General features: G+C 30.0%; 1 protein-coding gene across 1 annotated transcript; it reads left to right on the plus strand.

Annotated features, from left to right (window-relative positions):
• The first annotated feature begins 12,107 nt into the window (after positions 1-12,107).
• LOC141527366 (uncharacterized) lies at positions 12,108-15,482 on the plus strand. The gene is made up of 7 exons (XM_074242793.1): positions 12,108-12,234; positions 12,885-13,102; positions 13,197-13,318; positions 13,801-13,905; positions 14,675-14,740; positions 15,181-15,255; positions 15,453-15,482. Exons 2-7 carry the CDS (start codon positions 12,904-12,906, stop codon positions 15,480-15,482), a joined length of 597 nt encoding a protein of 198 aa, XP_074098894.1. The 5' UTR covers positions 12,108-12,234; positions 12,885-12,903.
• The last annotated feature ends 2,888 nt before the right edge of the window (positions 15,483-18,370 follow it).

Here is an 18,370-nt window from a genome sequence, read left to right on the forward strand (position 1 = left end):
CGCCGAATATACTACATAAGCTGTTATTTCTACAAGTTACTCCAAGTTGAAAAACCCAAGTATTTACGAGATCAATTCACAGAAGACACTGATGTTAGACGCTCTAATAGGCTTGCAGCCAAAAAACATTCTACCTTCAAGCTACCTCATTTTGCTACCACCTATATGGAGCATTCCTTTCTAGTCTCTGCGATTCGTCTGTGGGAAGAATTGCCTGATGAAATTATAAATTCGAGTAGCAATGAAGTATTCAAAAATAAAGTTTTTGACTATTTACTGAACTTAGACAATTAATATAGTGCAATTACACTTTTGGTGGCTGTCTTTATTTAATAATTAAATAGACTATTATATTGTGAAGTGTGGTAAATTATCTTCTTGAATATTAAAATTTTTATGAGTTGAATTTTTAGTTTAGAATTAGTTTAAAATTAGTTTGAAATTATGAATTAGCTTAAATTTATAAAATAAGTATGAAATTCTTACATCATATACTTGCTCTAATAACTCTTTGATTATGTAAAAATGTATATTTTACTATTGTACTTGAAATTTTGCCATCTGGCATCTGCCTTGGCATAATAAAACGAAATCAATCAATCAATCAATCTCTCTCTCTCTCTCTCTCTCTCTCTCTCTCTCTCTCTCTAGTATAATGCTATACTAGAGAATTCGGATCCAAATGAGTTGCTGACTATCAACCTAAATTTGCTTGCTCTTTTTAGAATTAAGAGAAAAAACTTAAAAGCTGAGTTAAATCATGCTCGTGAAGAATACTTAAAAACTATTCTTTCAAATCTTTCATATGGTTCATCTATTTGGAGTAAGCTTAAACATCTTGGACTAATTAAGTCTAACCCTTCATCACCGCTAAACTTTTTTGATGCTCTTGAATTGAATGAGTATTACGCAAACATAGTAAGAAAACGTCCACCTTGCAGTAAAAATTTTGTTGATCTGCTGCCGATGGACTATTCAAGACAAGTCAATTGTTTATTCAAGTGGACCATGATTGACATTGTAGATGTTACTAAGGCATTGCATATTACTCTTTCAAAGTCTAAAGGAAAAAGTCCTGATGGATTGGATTTAAGATGGCTACGGGATCACCTTCTACAAATTTCACTGTTTATTACTGCATTATTTAATAGATCTCTTGATAGTGGAATATTCCTGACATTTGGAAAATTATTTTTATTATACCTTTGAATAAAATTTCACCACCTAGATCTCCGTCAGATACCCGACCTGTTGCAAATCTATCCCATCTGGCCAAAGTGTTTGAAAGAATCATTGCAAATCAAGTGATAACCTATCTGGAGGATAACGAGTTACTTGATCCTTTGCAATCCGGATTTAGGAAACATCACAGCACACAATCAGCTTTACTGAGGCTCACTGATGATATTAGGCAGGCGATGGACAAAAATAAACTTACCATAATAGTCTTATTTGATTTGAGTAAGGCTTTTGACTATGTTGACCCCAAGATCATACTGATTGCGTTATTTGAGCTTGGTTTTTCAATGGAAACAATTATCTGGTTTTTCTCCTACTTATCAAATCGCTCTTAGTCAATACTGAATAATCTTGGGACTCCAATTCAGCTCCTTAGAACTTCATCTGGTGTTCCTCAAGGTTCTGTGCTTGGTCCAATCCTGTTTTTAATTGTCATGAATTCTGTTGTCAGATGGTTAGTGTATTGTAACCATGGTCTGTTTGCTGATGACAAATATATTTATCTACACTTCTTTATGTATCAACTACAAGAGGCAGTCAGACAGGTCAACATTGATGCACAATCAGTTGCGGATTGGGCAAGGAAGCATGGCTTGGAGGTAAACTTGTCCAAAACCAAAGCAATGATCTTGGGTTCAAATAGCAAGCTGAAACAACTGAGTAACTTTGATCTGCCACCTATTATTATAGATGGTGTCATAATTCCATATGTTGATACTACCAAGTGCTTGGGATTACACATCAGTAGGAACCTAAGTTGGAATCATCATGTCAAGCTAGTGGTTAGCAAAGTTAATTCAGCCTTGCATTCTCTCAAGGTTCGGAAGAACATTTTCTCAACTGACATCAGGAAATTGTTAGTATCATCCACCATCTTACCACTTCTTGATTACTGTTCCATCGTATTAGTAGATTCAACATCTGAAAATGACTTGAAACTTCAACGTGCAATAAATTGCTCAATTAGGTTCATTTTTAATCTTAGAAAAGATGAGCATATAACACCTTATCAACGAGAATTAGGATGGCTTACTGTGAAATATCGTAGAATGTACTTCATTAGTTGTTACTTCTTTAAGCTACTTCAAGTTGGTAAACCCAAGTACTTACGAGATGCTTTTGTTGAGGAGACCGAAGTCAGACGTTCAGATAGGTTAGCAGCCAAAAAACACTCTCTTTTTACGTTTCCGCATTTTGCTACGACCTTCATGGAGCGGTCATTCCAAGTGAGTGTAATACGATTGTGGGAAGAACTGCCTGAAGAGATTGTAAACTCATCTAGTCTTGAAGTGTTCAAAAATAAAATTTTTGACCGTTTGTTGAATTTGGATTATTAATTTTGTTATTGTAAAGTGATAAGTTCTCTGATAATTACTGTTAGATTCTAAGTGTTAAATTCTCCAACTTTGTTCTTTTATCAGCTGTTATTAATTGAATAATTTATTGAGTATGTTAGTTGAATCAGATAAAATAAATATAAATTTTTATATTAGATCTTTATTATAGTTTATGTACTTATATAATTTTTCTATTATTATTGTATTTGTAAATCATATTGTATTTAAAATTGCCATTTGGCTTGTGCCTTGGCATTAATAAACTATCAATCAATCAATCAATCAATCTCTCTCTCTCTCCCTCTCTCTCGATTACATCATGTTTTTACATCATCCGACAAGTTTAAACCTGTTTTTTTAAGCTTGTTGGGAGGGGATCTCTCCTGAGGAGGAATTATACTTACTTTCCTTCAAATATCAGTCCTTTGCTTGCAGTCATTTGAATTAGTTGTATAATTCATGGATAACTTGACCGATGTAGAACGCGCTTTTCTCCGAAGTCAGCCACCTTACTGGGAGGATTTTGACGATTTAATAGAAAGTTATTGTGGTGACATTCCACCCGAAGTTATCGTGATATTTATTGGGAAAATTATTGATTTACATAAAAATTTAGAGGTGATCAAAGCTGCTCGCGAAAAAGTGAACTGTTCGAATTGTGCTGATAGACTTGATATAACTAAGAAACTAATAGACATAACGACAACTTACGTAACACTGTGCATACAAAAGTATCTTGATCACATTGTGTGGATAAACTAAATGTATTTGACGACTTGCTTGAAACTGCGTATACAAAAGTATCTTGTTTAAACTGTGTGGATAAACTTAATTTAAACCGAAAACTGTTAGAAATTACACAGAAGTTTCAAAAGCTTGAATTACGTTTCTTTCAACAGTAACTCTACAATGAATCGTAAACGATTGAGGTAATTTTTAAATCATTATTTATACTAAAATTTATGTATTTTGTTTCTAAGAATTTATATTTTTTTTTTAGATTTCACTCATGCAATGTTGGTTCATGCAATAATGGTTCATGTGATCATTCAGCGCAAATCGAGTTCGATGAAGTCAGTGTTTCATCCAGTGACAGTGTAACTTAGAGTAATACTCCTCAGGGTATAGTTATAGTAGAGAAGAAAGAATTTACTTATACTAATAGAAAAGTTAAAGTAGATTTCTTTCAAGTAAAAAACTTATTATTGTTAACCTTTAAACATCCTAAAGATGGTGAGGATAGTCCAGTAAAGGACTGTAAAGTTATAATTTTTTAATTAACCAATATATAAAAAAGAGTGAAATATGGAATACTTAATTGATTTTACCGGTTATATTATGCCTAACGGTTCATTCACAGTAAAAGAATTTTGTGTCACTGAGATTACTAATGAATATCAATTCAATGGTATTTATGAGTGTGACTACCATTTATTTAAACCTCCAATGATGATTACTAGTGCATCTGTTATTAAGCAAAATCTCGACTGTAATGGACTTCGTCATGGAATTAGTTGGGACGTTGGTAAAACTGTGTATAATGTACTTGCGGAAATTTTTAACATCTTAAAGAGGAATTTGAGCTATCTCTACGTTGAAGGTGAACAAAAGAAAGAATGGCTTGAAAAATTAATTGATGATTCATCTGTTGTGATCATAGATTTAACGAAAATGCGTCATTATTCAATTGATAACGTTAAATTTATACATTTCAAGTGCCCATCTGCAATGCATATATCAACCCTTGCAACCTTCAACTCATTCTGAAAACACTCTGAATTCAGAGTCTGAGTAGAAACAGACTGAATTCAGAGTATTTTCAGAGTGATTTTGTGCTCTTTTTTTTAGAATTAAATCAAAGTGATTTCAGACTGAATTCAGTGTAGATCAGAGTGAATCTAGAATGAATCCAGAGAAAAATTAGAGTATTTTCAGAGTGAATCTGGAGTGAATATAGAATAAAATTAGAGTGTTTTTAGAGCATATTTAGAATGAATTCAGAGTGAATTCAGAATAAAATTAGAGTGTTTGCAGAATGACATAATTAAATATTTAGAATATTGTGGGATATCTGTAGAGTATAATTTATGCGGATGTCAACAAAGCTCTTAGTGAACAAATCATTTTTCTGAAATAGAAATTAATAAAAATTTAGGTAATTTGACAGTATTTTTAGTGAATTCATACCATTAGATTGATACATGCATACTAAAAATTACAATCGCGTTTATTATTTCTAGTATATGTTTGAGCTTAATTAAAAGTAACCCATAGTAAATTTGACCGAAGATAAGTACCAAATTTTGAAAATCACAAATTATGCTGTTTATACAATAAGCCAAATTTAAAAATTTAGATAATTTAAAATGGATGAAATGTAAATTTTGCCAAATATGAATTCAGTCATTTGAAAAGTTGTTAAAAACATACAATATATGGCCTCGTCAACTTAGCAATTTCTGTCCACGGAGTTTATAAACTCGGTCGATTGTAAATTTAGCGAATGATAAAACCGGACATTTAAACATATTCATATCTTTTGAACAAGTCGGCTGATCAAATTGCAGTTTACGGTCTCTGAATAGGCTCACATAAATTTAGTTTTCTTGACATTTCAGACTGATTCAGACAACCCGTTCAAAAGTTCTGAGGCTTATAATCGGCAAATTTTATAACTTGCCCAATTTACAGGGCTCATTTTATAAATATCTGCAGATAAGAATGGCAAAATCTACGTGGTCACAAAATTTTTTTTTTAGATACTCTATGAATGATTGAATTCATATTTGTTAAAATTTCTATTTCGTTTATTTGATTAATAACCATGGTTTTTTTTAAAAAAAAATACTCAACTTATAAATATACTCGAATTAATAAATATAATTGTACGAGTAAGTGTTTCCCATATTTTCAGATAGATTTAAACTGTATCTAAAGTTATTAATTAATAAGCTTTTAGAAATTAAAAAAAAAAGAAACTATTACAAGTAATTTTCTTTCAGTCAACTTTCTTACTATTTATTGAAGCATTCGAACATTCTACTAATGCGGTTATTTTAAATATAGAATTGAATATTGGAAGCATATCGTTACATGCAGTATTACAAGAATTAACTCACTATTTAAAAGAATTTTTTGACGAATTGATGCTGGGATTTTTTTTGCTTTGACAAATAATCAGCTTTTTTATATTATAATATCTAATTCAAAATAAAAGCTGTATTAGAACAGCTGAAATTATTTTTTTTTGTATTATCTATATCAGAAGCAAAGATACTTCTTTTAGCAACGTTGATGTAAAAACAGCAGAAAGTTTTAAATGTTAAATTAATACAAAAAACCATAGTTAGCATATACGAAAATGAATATATCGCCATATATGTAGAAAAATAAATATTTATTCACTTTTTTACAGAGTTATATGTAGAATTTTTAATCTCAATTGTCTTCCAGAAAATAATAATTTCTTCAGTATATTAATGTTAGTGAAAATTTATTAATAAGTTCAATTCTGTTCATTATAACAGTGATAACAGTTATAAATTACCTTTTATTATAGTAATATATGTATATATTGATTGAATTTTTAGAACTAGATTATATATGTAAAAATAAACTTTTTTATATTTTTTAGAAGAAAAATTGTACATTTATACAAAAAATGACTGAATATCTGTAATAATATCACTATTCTTTATAGTTTTTGCATTAAAAGCTCCTATTGAAAATATTTCAATATATCATTACAAATTAATATCATACTAGAAATTTGAATAGCGCACTACGCGCGCGCCTAAATTTGAACCAATAATGAATCGCGGCCCGATTTTTGTGAGTTTCGACCTTTGACTAACTTCAAGACTATCATGTATTTTAATTTAGAGGAATATTACTATAGTTTCACCGGATTCATTACAAACAATTTCAAATAATTGATTTTTTAATAAAAATGGTATACACTATGAAAATTGTGCCAAATATATTATGACATTAAATTTTATTAATTGACTTTAAATTGTGATATATTATACCGAAAACTATTAAAATCATTTGTCAACAATCAAAACTATTCGGAGTTCAATTATTTTTGATATGGTGCACATTAGATAAACTTAGATTTATTAATCGGTTTCCCAACTATTTGGTTGTTTTATAACATACAGTTTGTTGAACGTGGTAATTTGGACTGCTGGTTTTATAAGGTCTGATTCTTTTATGAATATTAATTCATCAGATATCGCTACTACATTAATATATTTGGTGTTGAATGCTTGCTCTATTTGTCTCATTCTCTTAATAAGAATTTCACCAATTACCTCATTATTATGATCAAAGTTTACTATTGCAGTGATGCTACCAAATATATTATTACCACAAAATACTGTTGAGTTACAAATTTTTTTATTTTTCTTGTTAATGCATTCATATCTCACTCGGTTTAATGTCATTCTTTTGTAATATCTTATATCCAAAGGCGCATATCCAACAGTTTCTAGAGCTACACGTTCATTTTCTGATGGTAATCTTGTAATGCACTTTCCTAATCCTATCACACGATTTCTTATGTCACCACGATCATTATCAATGGATATTTTTAACAGCTTCGCAATTAATTTTCGAGTTAATTTCTACAGAAATATCTTCATCGTACAAAGAGGTTGTGATAAATTTATACATCAAGAAACGATTTGCTACTTGATCAATCCGGGCATGAGGACTAGTAATAAAATCCATTATTCTCTTGTTCCATGCCTCAAATACAAACGCCTCATGACACCATATTGGACCCCAATCTCGTACAACTTGCACTAGGTGCGTCATTAAATGAATGTTCGAAGTCATTTTCTGAACGCCAAAGTAATCTTGAAAAAGTGTCACATACTGTTTCAATAAAACTTCATAATGATCCAAGTCAACTGAGGCTATACTGTCACTATTCACAATATGGATAGATTCGGATAAAAGTGCAAAATGATTAACATACTTCGTTGGCAATATTTTATATAAACAAATTGGCGCATAATCAAGCCAGTTTCTCCATTCCGTTGCTTTCCATTTTAAGTACGATGATATTGGTCGAGGTTTTCGTGAGCGACATTATGGAGGTTTGATTTTCAGTAAATTCTTATTTATAATTTTTTGATTATCAGAGCTCCCAACGTAGTATGGAGATTTATTTTCGGTTAAAAATAATTTTGTATGATCCTTTTCTACACCAAGAAATACCGCATGCATGGCCTCTATAACAACACCCTTTGTAATGTTAAACAATGGCAAGACCGCTAGTGATGAGATATTTTTTACTCCATTTACTATTTTTTTTTCTGTGCATGCTTTTATCATATCCCGACGTAGCTCTTCATCTGTTCGTAGTCTTTTGAAACCCTGATAAAGAGGATAAACAAATTTTCCAGGACCGAGACTTTTACCCTTTGCATAGCAGTATAAGCATCCAAATGTTCCATTGAACTCCTTAACACAAGCTACTGCTGCTCGAGCTGGAGCATCTAAGCTGCACGTTGTTATAACAAATCTGGACGTCAGTTCTAATGTCTCCAAAGGCTGCCACTTTACACCCGTTGAAAAAAGATCTTTCATTTCATCAGTAAACGGCCTAAAGAAATTATTCATGATGGGATGTTCTTCATCTACATATATTGCTGCAAGCAGCATGTGTTTTTTCCTCATATGCGGTGGTAATTCGTTGATTTCAGCATAAATCGGCCATGCACTTGCATTTGATGAATTAGCAACTTTGCATCCATCGGTGTTGATTGTGAAAGAAAAATTGTACCAATCTTCCAAGAACTTTCCCGGTGCACTCAACAATTTGTATTCATCACCATCATAAATGTCTTCAAAATTATCAGGATCTTTTTTTTTCGCCAGAATCTATATTTCAAAGAAGTACATATATTCGGTAATGACAGCAGTTCTTCTATTTGTGACCTTAGTTTGATGTATATGAAGTAACTCAAATTCAACTCTTCTTCATCATCAGGATAACAAGCACCACATCTACACTGTTTTGGTAAATTTTTTGTTCTTGAATTTTTCAATCCCAAATAATCTTGACACTTTTTACAATAGTGGTGATACTCCAATAAATTGTCATTGCGAGCTAGACAGTTCCAAAGCTCTTCTTTACTAGTTGGAATGGAATTATGATGGTATATAAGTTTTAACCACTTTAAATAATCTATTGTTGCATCGTACGATAGTCGATGACGTGCTGACATAGCAATTGCAGAAAGAATAAGGTCTTTTGCAGTCATGTTACGTTTAGCAGCCAACTGAACGTTCGCATTGGGTAAATTTTTAAAACTACAATATGAACTATTATTTTCAACATTACCGTTTTCATTATTATTGTCACCATCACCATCATCATCATCATCATCATGATCATCATCATCATCATCTTCAGCATTCTCATCTTCAGCAATGTCATTATCACTATCATCTTCAAAGTTATCAGCATCGTTGTCATCGTTGTCTTCACCATTATCATTATTGGCGACTATACTAATGTTGACATCAATATCGTTGTTATCAATATGATCAGCATCGATGATAGGATGGTCTAGATCCATATGTGCGTTTTCCGTCAAGCTGATCATCTGAAATCAATTAAGTATCAATAAAAATGGAATTTATTTCTCGTTTGACGGAAAAAAGTAGCTTTGTAATTAATAAATACGGATACTAAGTGCTGTTTGTCTAATACTGTTTAGCGGTTATAAAACTCTTACAAAGTCTAAGATATGCATCTTTAACCTAATTTGACGTTACATTTTTATTTAACACATGATATGGTACGCCGTTTTACTTTCTAAGGTCATAAAAAAATAGTCGTAATAATTCATTAAGAAGAAAAACTTTATAATACGTATAAGAATCTATTACAAATTGTTTTAGGATTTTACAGCATCATATTTTTTTACTTTATTTAAAATTGTTCGTTACTAAAATATTTACTAACTATGTATACCTATTGAAAATTGTGTGCATTTTTATTTTTCAACATATACTGAGTTACTTTAACGGAATGGAAGTAATTATTTTGATTTATGTGCAATAATACATGGGGTAGTTATTTAGAATGTACAATACTAATTGACGAATATTATTGATGCTGCATCGAATTTTATCTTTTTTTCTTTTTGGTAGAAAGTGAAATAATATAACGATTTAATTTTTTTGAGTATCGTCCAATAATAGCAGAATAATAGTGGACATAATAAACTACCATTTCCAAAAAAAAAAAAAAATTTATTATCTAGTTTTAATTACAATAATCAAAAATTGCTAAACTTTTTTTAGTTCAATTGACACCCTCCTCCCCTAATATTATTACAGAAATGAAGACCTTAATTTTTTTTTATAAATATTAATTAAATAAATATTCCTCTAAAAGTAAATAACTATAATTGTACTAAACGATGGAAATTATTATTAAAAAAATTAAATATGACAAAAGTTAGAAATCTTTTATAAAGGACGGATGAAAATTTATGAATACAAAACAAGTCTTTAATGTAAACCTAAAATAAATCTAAAAATGAACGAAATTGAATATGAATATTTAAAGATAGAAAAATAAACTAAGTTTGGAACCGTCAATGATATGACATTTGAATATTTACTTAATTGAAAAAAAAAATAGTTGTCAACCTGTTAAATCTTAAAAAATTGACAATTGTAAGTATCGATCAGAAAATTGATAAATTTTTTATTTTAGATATCTGTGAATTTGAGTTTCTGAAAACTTAAAGAAATTTTTTTTTTATAATTTATCTTCAATTCTGTTCGTTCTGAACTGTCGGTTATTTTTTTTGTTTGAATGACTTTTTATTTATTTACAAAATTTATATGATTCTTCTTTATTTAAATATATTTTTATCAATTTTGTTCATTTTCCTAGTAAATTTATGACATTACAGTCATGGTTTTTAATTTTATTAACTTGTAATGATCTTTAAAAATATTTCCAATGTTTCTGATATTTAATATAAAAAAAAATAAATCAGAATTACATGATTCTATTTAAGTTTTTTTTTTTTTTTATTTTATTAGTATTTAATTAGTATTTGTATTGTTAGTTAAAATTTATGTTATTCAATTTTAGGCAAATATTTGTTAATATTATATCTGAAATAAAAAAATTAATTACGCGATTTTTTAAACTACAAACAACAGTTTTTAACTGTGTCTGATAAGTAATTAAAATTAAATTTATTAGTTTTCCTAAAATTCGACTATCAGTTCAGGTGAGATACGTAAAAAAGCCAACAGGCTTTGAGAACATTGGTATATTAATATTTGCAATAACAGTCCAGAAAGAACAAAGTATATTGCAAACTAAAAGTATACATTATTTCTCACTATTTTATTTCATTTTTTTTTTTCATATATTTTTAAACCTAATTAGTTCTTAACTTTTACGATGTTAATAGTATTATCATCATTCGTTGATCATTATAGGATTAAAAATGTCTGTGAGAAAGACTAAATTTGAAATTTGAAAACTTAAAATGACGAATTTTAATCAAAATATTTTTTTTTGGTTTTCAGGACTATCTATATATCTTGAAAAATTCTATTGTAGTGAGAATTGAAATAAGTTTTGGAAACTAAAATTTTGTGTTTTTTACAAAAAAATAAATTTAAAAAAAATCCATTTTTAATTAAAAAAATTAAATAAAATAAACATTACACAAAAATAAACTTTCTATAAAATGAATTTTAATAAAAGGCTAGGTTATATTTTTGAGGGTAAATATTTTGAGAATTAGGTTATATTTTGATATTCAAAAAAATTTTAATAAATTTACATATATAGCTTTAATTGTTTTAACTCACCTGCGTAGTAGAACATTGAGGAATAGCTAAATTTTTTCCCATTGGAAACGCCTTTAAAAAATTTATAATATTTTTTTTATTTCTCTTATACACTGCTGTTCGAGAGTTGCTTAATTTTCTCATCATTGAATATAATCTATATAAATAAAAAATTACATTTATATTAAAAATAAATTTACTGACTTTTATAAAACGAAAGTTAGGTTACTTACTTTTGATTCGAATTAGGACCAAATATTTGAATATCGTATTTAAAAAAAACTCCAAGATATTATTTTGTAACGTAATGTCGATTAAAGTATAGATGTTCAATTTTCATTTTCAAAATTTATCAAAGTAGCTGAATGTAAGAAACGACTATCACTGCTGACATAAATAACTTTGAATGTATATCACTTGTCGCGACACATCAGATATTTCCATGTATTCTAAAATATATTAGTTTTCATAGTATACGGATACTGTATACAAATACAGAACACAGTGTATACATACCACGCTGCTTCATGACATACTTTATATATATATCTAAGTGTGTGTGTGTGTGTGTATGTATATGTGTATATGTCGCAAGAGTGTGGCTGTTAACACTTGACGTTATGACACGGGATGCGACAAATGATCACACATCAGGGTGCACCAGAAACCTGCGCGTGCGTAGATAGCCATTTATCATCCCATGTGCCGGCACGACTAATAACAACAAGTGGCAACGAATTTATATACATAGAAAAGCGTGTAATCCGATCACATCGGGTTTTTAATATTCTTTTGTCGATTCTTTGAAAGACAGTATGTAAGTTATGAACTTAAAAAACAACTATATATGTTTACTTCTATAAAAAAAAGAATATTTTTTATCAAGTCTTTTGAAAAAAAAGTAGTATCAAAGAACGGATGTTTTCTTGAAATAATAATTTTTACGTAGTTAAATAATTAATGCAAGTTTATCAGTTGTGTCCATTTTTGGATTTTCTATAATAATAAAATTTTTAAATATGTACTTGATTATATTTAAAAAAATTTTTTTACATGATACTGAAATCAATCAACATGAGATTACAAAATATTTTTTTATGTATAAAAATTTTATGAACTACAAGCGCAAGTTTTTTTTTAACTTTTAATTAAATATTACATGAATTTCTTAATAAATCTCAGGATTGTTAGACGTTAACTGTTTTCAACATATTTTTTTCCTCACGATGAATAGAAATAAAAAAAATGACAATGTACGATTCAATTTCAAGACAGTGTTTATATTTTACCTTACGTTAAAAAAAATTTCTCGAATTGAATTTTTAAATCTTTCAATACTTTAAAATAGTATTTTCTGAACGTACATAAAAAATTTTAATTCTTTTATTAACAATAAAAAAAAAAAAAAAAATTGGATAGACATTTTTTACGTATTAGTTGTTAATACAATCCTGTATTTAATTTCAGATTGAAATCCATTATTGAAATGGCGTTATATTGTCTCTTGAGTAATATGAATCAATCGCAATATTGCATTGTTCCAACGATCTATGTTCATCAAGTAAATAAAGAAGGAAGTTTTGAAAAAGTTAAATTAAATGAATATCTTCCCGAAAGCAAATGCTTTGTCAGAGGCGGGAATCTGAAAATTGGCATTGGGGCTTTTTACATAGTAGATACTGCCGGTAATTCTACTCTTGACTTATATTACCACATTATAATTTTAACTCACGGTTTATGAAAATTAGTAAATTAATTTTTTTTAATTATGATTGATAGATGATTACAATGATCTCAAAAAAATGAATAATGTGACTAAACGCATTATCATTGAAAAGTTACCAAATTACAGTCCATCAATTGGTTCCAAAGTAAACAAGAAGACAGCTCCCTCAACAACCGTAAGTAAAAAGTATTTCTTTTCTATAATGTATTTATTAAATATATTTAACGTTAAGAAAATTCTTATGTTGTTTTTTATGATGTTTAATATTTAGAAGTACTTCTTGATATTGTTATTATTCTATTTTCATAAATATTAATTTATGTAATTTTTTATTATAATCCATTTATAATTATGCGAATGAGCTGTAAAATTTAACAGTTAGAAAAAATTGTTTCCCGTATTATGTAAATGATTAATAGAGAGCTACAACTAAGCAGTTTTTAACATATATTTTAAGAGCTTAAACTTGCCAAATTTTTTCGTTATCTTCAACAATATTTCAATGGAATTAAAGAAAGAGATTTATGATTTTTTGATTAACTGTAGAAATGTTAAGTTACTTAAAGTACATGATTTTACAGTAAATATTATACCAAATTTTTTTTAAATCGAAAATATATTTATAGATATGCATTAATTAATTTTTTGACTTTTCAGACTAAGGTTACATCTGCAAGAGCTGGTACAGTAATACACCCACCGGAAAACCAGCGTCATGCAGTTCCTGCAATGTCTGATATTTCTGAAAAGCCAGTAAAAGAAGTAAGTTGTAATAAATTACTTTAAAATATTCGATTTTTTTTACTACGTCATTTCAGTTAGTTCGTCCAAATTATTAACTTGACTCAAAAAATTATAAACTTTTATAATTTAAAGTAAAATTCGAGATAAATTGAAATGAAATAAATTTATTATTTATGTATTTAGAACGTCAGACGCAAAATTTTCATTTTTCTTTTCGATTTTGTTTTATACAATTTAATAGCTACATTTACAATCATTTTCCGAAGGATAAAATCCAAATTTGTAACCTGCATAACAAACTAACTAATAATTTCTTAGTCTTTTCATCAGTAAAATAATTGAACACTATGCATTGTAAAAATATTTATTATTCTAAGTAAAAAAGTAGTTTCAGATGAAATGAAACAAAATGTGAATATCAAAGTACATTTTAATATTGCTTTTAATTTTTATGAGACTGCTACATTCCATATGCCTCATTCATTTTCCAAACTTCACATGCAGCTATGAAAAACGCCAATGTTTTAGAATCTGAAAATTATTATCTTCAGCAGGTAACTGGAGATAATAATAATATTGAAAAAATGACGGAAGTAAGTTATTTTTTTATTGTTAGTTATTAGTGTGTATTGTATTGATTCAATTTTTATCTATTGCTTTGATTCTATATTTTGAAAATGTTTATCATTTCATGGAAAAATATAATTTTTTTTGCAATAAAATTTAATGTCACTATCAAAGAATGTTTTTATTTCTTATTAATAACGAATAGTTATTGCTTTTTTAGGTGCCGGAAAATAATGATTGTGATGAAGGAGAAAAACATGATGATAATTCTGAAGATATCGAAAGAGTAAGTTACATAAATTACTTTTTTATTTTCAATTATTACTATCGATTGAATTGTTTCAATTTTTTCATCAAAACTTTGAGCTTAATATCTCAAAAAATTTAAAAACTTTTCTCATTTACAATAAAACTTAAAAAAACATTAAATATATAAAAATTCATTGTTTATTATTTATCTCATAGCTGAAAACTTTTCATATTGTTTTATTTTATTTTATTTACGAAAATCAAATAACAACATATAAATTTTTTGTAGACTTCATAAACTAAAACTCATTATCTATAGAGCGTTAATCAATTTTTTATATATTTTATTTCTAAAACCATAGAAGAATATATTATAGAAACGTTTATTATTCAGTAGAATAGTTTATTTTTTTTAAGCAAAATTAAACATCAGCATCAATGTATGTTTTTATTTCTTATTATTTATTGCTTTTCTAGGTGCTGGAAGATCTGAAAAATGATGATATTGATCCAGAAGTAGTAGATAATGATTCTGATGGTACTTCCGTAAATGTAAGTTTCATGAATATATTTTTTTATTTTAAAATATTACTATCTATTGCTTTTATTTAATTTTTGAATAAAAACTTTGCGCTTAATATCTCTATATATAAAAAAATTATCTCATCAACAATAAAATTTGAGTTTTAACTGGTACTGGCAAAATACGTGGGAGTCTAATATTTTTTTTCCACCTGATTTTTTAACAGCCTGACATGCGCCAATCATTGCCGTTTTAATTGAATCACCACCAACTGTCATAGATTTTTTTGCCTCTCCTACAATTTTTCTCAGTGCAACCTTCTTATTCATCTTTTTCTTTTTACCAATACTTTTCACGTTTGATTTTCTTTTTGTAACACCAGTCTTCTTCTTCTTCTACTTGCTCTTCAAACCCATTCCAAATCGTCTCTTTAGCTTCATAATTTTATTTACACTCCAAGTGGCTGCTTTTTCACCAATACCAGCGTCTTTTGATTGAACTCTTTGCCACGCTTTTTCAGCAAGTACTTTATCAGCCTCGTGACGTGCTTCTAAGTTTTCACGATTATTCGAGTAAGCTATATCGTGTTCTTTGCCCGCTGTATCCAATTGATTAATACCAGGATCACCACGAGCTAATCTTTTAGCTAATTTTGTGCCAGGTCCACAGTATTGATAGCCAGGTATATGTAATTCAAACGGTAGTTTATTAATAATTCTATTAACTAAACCTTTACCTTTGACACGTCTATGCTCCATCACAGTAGCATAATGACTAATAAAAAAATCGTATAAAAGCCTATACTTATAGTAAAAATTAAAGAGTTGACGATACTGCTGCGAGTTGTAAACATGAAGTTCCAACATCAACCAGCTAAATTACCAGTGACCAATTTTGATCAAATAGTTCAAGGTACTGGATTGAAAAAAGTTAAAAGACACGGTTCTCTGTTACCCAACAGTGTACGTGCTGTATTTTGTGGTCCATCAAACTGTGGAAAGACTAATGCTTTGTTATCCATCATTATACATCCGAATGGATTCAGATTTGATAATATTTACCTCTACTTAAAATCCCTCGAACAGCAGTAGGTAAACAGGGGGTCTGACTCCGCCGGTAAAACAGATTTGTGGGTTCGTGTCCATACTAAGGGATCTGTATAACCGACTGTAGGTTCGTGGCGGGTATCGTCTGTGGGTATGGGCGACCTGTTTTACCGACCGTTTGAGGATATGGTCGAGGTTTTGCAGGTGGCGCTGGTGGTGAATTCCGCCGCCATCTTACTGTCCGCCATTTTCCCGCCATTTTTAAAATTTATCTGCCATTTTGAATTGTTAATCCGTCATTTGAATCCGCCATCTGGTGGCTGCTATCCGACATCTGGTGGTTGCTATCTACTATCTGATGGCTGCTATCCACCATTTTGAATCTGATTTCCGCCATCTGGTGGCTGTTATCCGCCATTTTGAATTGTGAATTCACCATTTTGTTAAAAAATGCACCTGTGATCTAACCATCAACTATAGTTGCTTAGATCACAGGTGCATTTTATTGTTCATAATCTGAAAAGGTTTATATATTCAAACTGCATGTATGACGAGTACATGCGAGAAGATACACCATCTGGTGAGGTTTTTGTCAACCTTAGGTTTAAGCCTGTTCAAGGTCGCGTAACTGCGTAGTTTTCTTTGTTCTATTTCTAACTGCGTAGTAGATGACGTCATCAGACAGGTTTAGACTTGTTTTGTGAAAGGGGTGGGGGAAATTTCCACGAACCAGATGACTCATTCTGTTCTAGAATTTTCTAACTGCGCAGTAGATGACTCATTCTGTTCTAGAATTTTCTTACTGCGCAGTAGATGACGTCATCAAACCGGTTTTGAGGTAGAGGAGTGGGGGTAACTACGCAGTATTTTCTGCCTATATAAGCAGCTCGCTGAGAGCGTACTTCATAAAAAACGAAGTACATCTCTCATGATTAAACAGTATTCAGTGTTATATAAAATATAGTGAAGTTTAGTGTTGTGAAGTACGCGAGTATAGTCCAGTGTGCAAAAACTATTGTGTGCATAAACTGTAGTCCAGTGTACCAAAAACTATCGTGTAAATTCAGTGTGTGTATAAACTATTGTGAACATAACCTATAAACAGTGTATATAACCTACAAACAGTGTATATAACCTATAAAAGTGTACATAACCTATAAACAGTGTATATAACCTATAAACAGTGTGCATAACCTTCAATATTGTGTAAACAGATAGTAGTGAAGTGTGCGTCTTCCCAAGATGGCTCCACCTAACCTCATTGAGGCTCTCAAAAACTTGGTGGACACTATTGCTGTCTCATATGCTGATCTGTTAGGAGAGCAGCTCACTGATAATCATCGTCAAAGGTGTTTAAGGGTGTGCAATGAAACTATCCAGTACGTCAACACTATATTACTCGATCCTGGAACATCAATTCAAGTGAGACGAAGTGTTCAAGCACACATCAACCAACTCAACTGGTTTGCCGATCAGTTCTCCAGACTCGGTAACCTAGTTGTTGGTGGAGATCTTAACCAAGGAGTCAAATGGCGGGACTTGGAAAACGCTTTCGCTGGTAACATCCAGACTGGATGTATTATCAACCAGCATCACAAAGATCCAGCATCATTTCTCCAGGCCTCACGGGACATCGTCATCAATAAGGTGCAGAGTGTCTTGAGAGATCTGGCAGGGTTGAAAGTGAATGTTGAACTCTTTTGCACATTCCGGAAACATCAACAAGACATAGAAGAACGAAAATCTTTTGTCACCAAAAGTCGCGAGATTCTCCCTGCCACATCTCTTCAGGATTGGTTTAGTCAACATGTCTACGACAAATTACTACAAAGAATCGAAGATTTTGAACATGAGGGTTCTGGATGGAGTCTGCTTGGACCGAACAGCTTGATGGTGACTATGTCAAGATTCGCACCAACCCAAGTTGGAAACTCCACCTTCGTTAGATTACCAAAGGATATTGTCAAGAAGAATGCGGTTACAAACATCCAAAATAAGGATGAGTTCTGCTTCCTATGGTGCGTCAATGCTGCGTTACATCCACCTGTTCTCAATCCAGAACTACCTGAAGAATATCAACACTTTAGCATCAGATTGA

The sequence above is a fragment of the Cotesia typhae genome, unplaced genomic scaffold (genome assembly GCF_013202065.1).
Source record: "Cotesia typhae breed Kobodo isofemale line unplaced genomic scaffold, CoteBio_Ctyphae contig_4, whole genome shotgun sequence".
Lineage (NCBI taxonomy): Eukaryota > Metazoa > Arthropoda > Insecta > Hymenoptera > Braconidae > Cotesia > Cotesia typhae.